This window comes from Orycteropus afer, unplaced genomic scaffold (assembly GCF_000298275.1).
Source record: "Orycteropus afer afer isolate SDZICR_OR568_19922 unplaced genomic scaffold, OryAfe1.0 scaffold00235, whole genome shotgun sequence".
Taxonomy (NCBI): Eukaryota; Metazoa; Chordata; class Mammalia; order Tubulidentata; family Orycteropodidae; genus Orycteropus; species Orycteropus afer.
Window position 1 is genome coordinate 2,783,466 of NW_006921822.1, and position 7,129 is coordinate 2,790,594.

The window sequence follows — 7,129 nt, forward strand, 5'->3', positions numbered from 1 at the left end:
GCCAGCCTTCTGGTTAGCAGTCAAGTGCCTTAGCCACTATGCTACCAGAGCTCCTTCTGACTCATAGCGAACACTAAATATTGCTTACTGTGTGACAAGCCCTGTACTGAGTTTTAAAGAAACTTATTTGTTTTAACAACAGCTCCTAAGGCAGGTAACTATTTCTATCCCTATTTTACAGGTAAAGACAGCAAGGCACAGGGTGGTTAAATAACTTGCCCAAGGTCACAGAGCTCTAAGTGGTGAGATGTAAACCAACACAGTCAGGCTCCAGACAGGGTCTATGCTGTGGACGACTACACGACATTAACTGTCTTCAATATACCATCAGCATTTATCTTATTCAGCATAAGTATTAACGCTTAGGTGTAGCTATACACTTTTGATGGCCCTGTAGTCAAACATAGAAGCCCTGGTGATACAGTGGTTAAGCACTCATCTGCCAACCAAAAGGTTGGGGGTTCAAACCACCAGTTGCTCCATGGGAGAAAGATGTGGCAGTCTGCGTCCATAAAGATTTACAGCCTTGGAAACTCTGTAGGATGGTTTTATACTGGTCTGTAGGAGGACTGCTATGAATTGGAACTGACTCTACTGCAATGGCTTTTTGGCAGTCAGATAACTTATTTGTAACATTCTTACCTGCAAAAATCAGATGGAAAGACATAAAGGGTTTCATCTTTGGTTATTAATGGATGAAAAGAATCACCATCTGTTCCATTAATCATATTGCACTTCTCTGTTCTCCACCAGTCAAGTGACCTACAATGAATAAACACAATAAAGGATAAAAGATGATCAAATTTGCTTTTAGAGATTCTTAAATAGTCAAGACTTTTCAAGACTTAACTGGAAGCTGGCTACCCACTGTATCTTATTCATATGCAGATAAAAGAGTGGTGTTGGTTGGGGAGGAATCAAAAGAAAGAGAAAGTAAGCTCCCAATGGATGCCCAAATGAATCTTGATAGAGGCAAGAGCCAAAGATTCCTTTTTCCTTCCTCCAAAAAAATGTAGCCTATTCAGAAGGTTAAGGAGTCCCTGGGTGATGCAAATGGTTAAGTGCTCAACTACTAGTCAAACCCACCAACAGGACCCTTGGAAGACAAGAAGCCTGGAGATCGGCTTTTGAAAGGTCTTGAAAACCCTTTTGAGTAGTTCTACTGTGCACATAGGAGCTCTGGTAGTGTAGTGCCTAAGGCACTTGACCGCTAACCAAAAGGCTGGTGGTTCAAACCCACCAGGCACTCCTTGGAAAGAAGGTTGGGCAATCTACTTCCGTAGTGATACCGCCTTGGAAACCCAAAGAGGGGTCGCTATAAGTCAGGTCTGACTTGGTGGCACATAACAACACAACAACAACTATGCACATGCGGGGTCACCGTGAGTCCGAAATGACCCAACAGCAATTAACAAACCTTCACACAGAGGATTAGGAATACAAATCTACTTAAGCAGTGATCTCATTTATCATTAATAATAGCCTTGCTCATGGCCAACCCACAGACAGATCAACTGTGGATAAAACTGCCTCTTTAATAATATTCTTGATACAGTATTAACTCTGCCTTCCCTAGGAACAGTTATCTGTTCTAAATAGAGGACTTCTCTTGAATCACAAGAAAGCACAATATTAAACTGATTCCATACTAAAGGCACAGTTGAAATAGTGGTTTTTTTTAAATTAAAAATTTAAGGCTGACATACATGTTCCTTTTTTTACTTTGAAGTAATGTCAAACTTATAGAAAAGCTGCAAGAATAATACAAAGAACCCTTATGTATCCTTTATCCACATTAACTAATTATTAAAGAAAGGGACAGGTAATAAATAGTAATTTTCCCAACTTCTGGTCAAAATGGCACTCTACGTTCATGAACTGAGATCTTCTCCCAAATAAAAACACAGGGTAGTGGCTGATAAAGCATAAAAAAGAGAATATTTAAAAGATCTATGTCATAACTCAAATACAAATAAACATCTCCCTAGAAAATGAAAAAAGATCTTGAATGCAAAATGCTGAGTAGGCTAAAGCTACTGGCTCACTGGGCGGCAGATCTACAAGAAAGAAGAAAAAACTGGAAGTTCAGTTCCTGGGCGTAACAGGGATTAAAGGCGGTCCACCAAGGCTTGAAATAAGGGATTGGGAGGCAGGAATATCCTGTTCATCAAGAGAGGTCAAAGAAAGCAGCTTTTACCTGCTGTCTGGAGTTAAATGTGTACAAAGCTAAGTGAATCAGAAAGCAGGAAGACATAGACACAGCCTCATAGCCAGAACCTGCACCAGGCTGCCTTCTCTCTGGCTTTGTCTGATTTCCTCAACATAATTGTGGGATAGGAGGCCACTGATGTATAATGACTCTGGACTGAAGACTCTAGGGTGCGCTATATGGAAGCAACTCTAAAACTGCTACACAGAGAGGTGAGAGGATGGACAGACAGACTGGCATAAATAGAAACAAAGTGACTTCCCAACGAAAATAATTCTGCAAAGCAACATTTTGTTTTTCCAAATGAAGCAAACATACTAAGAGACAGACAAAATCAACAATGAAAAGGTGAATTCACTTTAGAAGAAATGGAAACAGAGGGCAATTTGACTAATAATTTAAATAAATGTATAGTTTAGTATCCTCAAAAAGACTAATCAAAGAATAATAGCCTTAAAAATTATGATAAATTATGAGGGAAAAAAAAAAACAGGAAAGAATGAAGCAAGAGTAGAGAGATACAAAATAGAAAAATTAGAAATCCTGGAAATAAAAGTAGAGTTTCTGAAAATAGAGATATAACTCTAGACTACACACAGTTGAAGAGAAAACTGGTGAACTGGAAGACAGTTCTAAGGTATTTACACAAATATTACCTCAGAAAGGCAAAAATTTAAAAACTAAAGAATCAGGAGATACAGAGAATAGATTGAGAAGCTACGATAAATGTTTAATAGAGTTATAGAAGGGGAAAATAAGTAGGGAAAATAGTAGAGAAGCAGTAATTGAAGAGCTAATAGTGAAAACTTTCCTGAAATTTAAGAAAGACAAAAGGCTTTGGATTGAAAATATACCCCAAGAGAGAAGCAGAATAAACAAAAATAAATTCAAGCCTGGATACATTGTAGTAAAACTGCATAAGATCAACTTGACAAAGATAAAAGCCAAATGTCAATGGTGGAATATGTTCATAGTTTTGAACTGTCAACCTAGAATTTCATACCCAGCTAAAACCATTCCAAAGTGAGAGTGAAATAAAATTTTCCTTTTTTTTTGAAATAAAGATATTTTTCAATATGCCAAGTCTAAGAGAGTTTACCACCTAGAGATCCTTACTGAAAGCTACAAATGCAGGGTTTCTCAACCTGTTAACATTTTGGGCCCAACAGCTCTTCATGGTGGGGCTATCCTGTGCATTGTAGGATGTTTTTAGCAGCATCCCTGACCTCTACCCACTAGCTGCCAGTATGTCCCAGATGGAACAGCCAAAAATGCCTCCAGATATTGCCAAATGCCCCTGAGGGTCAAAACTGCCCCTAGTGAGGTACAGACGATAAAGATGAACCCTTTTGCACATACAGTACCGCATAGTCAGTGAAGGCAAACATTGATCTACTAGTGGATAGAAGGGTAGACAGGCTGAACTATTAGGTATGTCTATGCGGGGGGGAGTGTGCCCATGACCATGTATAGGATTGGCAGACAATATTTCTACAAGTGTATTTGTATGTTCTATAAGAATTCCTCCGTATATAGTAGAGCTGACAAGGGACAAGGTTGTAGTCATTTCTTGGCCACAACCAGCTACCCAAAGGGAGCGAGTAGTTGGACCTGTGGGCTCAGGACTACGGTTGCAGGGGATATCAAGCAAGCTTCATTGGCATAACATACTACACAAAAACATTGTTCCACATTCTACTTTGGCAAGTAGTGACTGGGATCTTAAAAGCTTGCAAGCAGCCATCTAGATGCAACAATGGGTCTCTCCTTGTCCAGAGCAAACAAGAATGAAGAAAACCAAAGTCACATGGAAACAATTAGTCCAAGGGACTGGTACACCATGCGATCCTCAGCCTATACAACTATGAGACCAGAAAAACTAGATGATGCCTGGCTACCACTGTCAACCACTTGTAGGGGGATCTATGTAGGGGATCATTGATAGAGTGAGAGAATAATGTGGGACAAAACTCAAAAATAAAAAGAAGAAGAAGAAAAAACAAAAAGGTCCATGTTTGCTGGTCTGACAGAGAGCCTAGTGGAACCCAAGACTATGGGCCCTACCTGCCCTTCAGGTCTGGAATTGAACCCTCTTGTGGTTCCAGCCAAACAAAAGACAGGCATATGAGCTAACATTTACATTAGGCAGATACATTCCTTGGAGAGATCAATCATGGCAGAATAGAAGGGCTGTGTATACACAGGGAGATAGCTTGGGAGGGCAGGAGTGCATGGGAGGGAAGGACACAGGGAAGAAGTAACTATGGGGAGGAAGTGGGAGGGGAGCTGTTACATTGTGGGAAATTGTAGTCAATGTCATGAGACAAAGTGCATGTGAGCTGCTGTATGGAAAATGAATTTGCTCTGTAAACTTTCACCCAAATCACAATGAAAATTTAAAAAAAAACTGCCCCCCAGTTAGGAACTACTGTTGATTGTTACTGTTGTTAGCTGCTATGAGTTGGCCTGTAGGTGACCCCATGCACAACAAGATAGCACCACTGTGATGCATAGGGTTTTCACTGACTGATTTTCACAAGTAGATCACCAGGCTTTTCTTCCTAGTCCATCTTATTCTGGAAGCTTTGCTGAAATGTGAGCTGCTCTGGCTGGGAACTGAACCTAGGTACTCCGCATGGAAGGTGAGAAATCTACCACTGAACCACCACTGCCCCCTGAGAACCACTATACTACCAGATCATCTTCAGCAAGAAAACTCCCCTTCAATGGGAAGGTGTGAAAGGTTTCCTTACTGTGGATTTACTTTCTTCCTCTTGCCACACTGTACTTTTTGTAAGTTTATATATGTTGTTGTTATGTGCTGTCAAGTCGGGTCCCACTCATAGAGACCCCTCCTTGGGTTTCTGAAGTGGTATCACTACGGAAGTAGATTGCCAAACCTTCCTTCAGAGAAGTGGCTGGTGGGTTTGAACTGCCAGCCTTCTGGTTAGCAGTCAAGTGCCTTAGGTACTACGGTACCAGAGGTCCCACGTTTATATATGCCTTTTTAAATTTTTTTTTTTAAGGTACCATATTAGGCACATTGTTCAGGACTTTGCCTTTTTTTCCCTTAATTTTTTTGGGGGGGTAGGCTATCTTGTCTTTTTACCAAACAGACAAGTTATATGTGAGAGAGGCATTTTAGGAACAAGTTAATTAAACCTTTATCTTCCCAGGATGTCCAGAATCTATCTTTACATCTAGTTAATAGGTCAGCTAAGCTTTCCGTCAAATTATTACTGTGGATTATAAGTACTAGAAATAGCCATGTGAAAAATATTTTAATATTACATATAAAAATGTTGAAACTTTTCATTACATTATCCAATTTCTTTGATAAAAGATCTACATCATGAATTCCTCCTAGAATTTGAAGCCAGGATGAACTTTATTTTTCCTGAAAGCTAGTCAATAAAAACCACACAGCTCACTGTGCTTCCTTTGTTTGCTTTGATTGCTGGGACGCTCAAAAGTAAATTTAATATTCAAGAACAGAACTCCTCTTACCTCAGACTCTGAAGAATTATCCTCCTTCTATAAATGGTTTCTAAATTCTCTTGAATGAAAAAAAATCATCTTGTTTTCTATATAGTTTTATTGCAAGCTGCCACACCTCCATTTTGGAAGTAGTTTGTTTACAAGTTTATAAATAGAAAATATTAAACTAGAAATTATTTTTGAAATGCTAGAATAGTGACCTCAAATGTATTTCATTCTTAAAGAAAAATATACTAATAACTCAAAATCACTAAAAGTAAATTAAAAGGAGAATATCCTACCCCTCTCCCACAAAACAAAAAAACAAATGTGGTGGTTTGAAAAATATATGTGCTATAGCTACAACTCATTCAATGATTACCAAGTTACTAAGTGGTTGAAGTAAGACTTTTCTCTGGATTATAATTTATGCCTGGCCACTATAAATCTACGGGAGCTCTAGTGGCATAGTGCCTAAGGCATTTGACTGCTAACCAGACGCTGGCAGTTCAAACACACCAGCCACTCCTTGGAAGGAAGATGGGGCAATCTACTTCCGTAGTGATGCCAACTCGGAAACCCAAGGAGGGGTTGCTATGAGTCAGATCTTACTTGATGGCAATGAGGGTTGGTTTTTTTTTTTTTTTCTATAAATCTACAAATAGAAAATTTAAATTTAATTTGCAAAATATCATCCCAATCTTGACACGTAAAATCATAATTATAAGAATATTTTGCATATTTATTTTTCATCTGAAAAATGACATTGCTAATATTTTTAAATAATGCAAACTGAACATTTATTTTAAATGTAATTTAAAAAAATAATCACACTGATGTTTCACTAGACTTACTTTTTTCCATTCCATTCCACAATCTTTGTAAAGTTAAGGTAATTGTCTTCTCCGGTTAGGAAAACATAGTCTCCATCATTAGTTCCATTTTTCTGAAAATAAGTGAATATGATAAGTTAAAGTAACTAGCAAAATTACTTTCCATCATAAAATTGCCATAACTCAGCCTACATGCTACATGGACCAGAACTAGGAAGCAGAGTAATATAAATATTTTGTTAAATACAATATAAACCATATTATTACTTTATGGTTTTAAATTACCCAATTAAAAAGTAGAAAAGGGAAGATGGTGGACTAGGCAGAAAGACTGCACAGACCCTCTTCAACAAAGAAAAGGGAAACCAATTAACACAGACAAAGAAGATAATCCTGAACCCCTGAGCCTTGAAGGGAAGGATATACAAGTGGACTAAACCCCAACTAGCAGAAGAATTTGCATGAAATACCAAAAAAGGAGACATATGGAGCTGCAGTGTGGCAGCGGTCGTGAGGGATCCAGACAGCTTGGCGATTCCCAAGTGGTGGTAGGACTTAAGAATTAACCTAAAAATCACCCTGCTAGCCAGGGACTGCATGGAGGACTGTG

The 7,129-nt window shown here is 38.7% G+C and overlaps 1 protein-coding gene across 1 annotated transcript in view; it reads right to left on the minus strand.

Moving 5' to 3' along the window:
• Positions 1–7,129, minus strand: part of SCARB2 (scavenger receptor class B member 2) — a 140,026-nt gene that overhangs the window by 24,815 nt on the left and 108,082 nt on the right. Inside the window, exons 5-6 of the mRNA XM_007949035.2 lie at positions 6,541–6,632; positions 643–762 (exon numbers count right to left, since the gene is read on the minus strand). Coding sequence (XP_007947226.1) covers positions 643–762; positions 6,541–6,632 — 212 coding nt within the window. The remainder of the gene's footprint in view (positions 1–642; positions 763–6,540; positions 6,633–7,129) is intronic.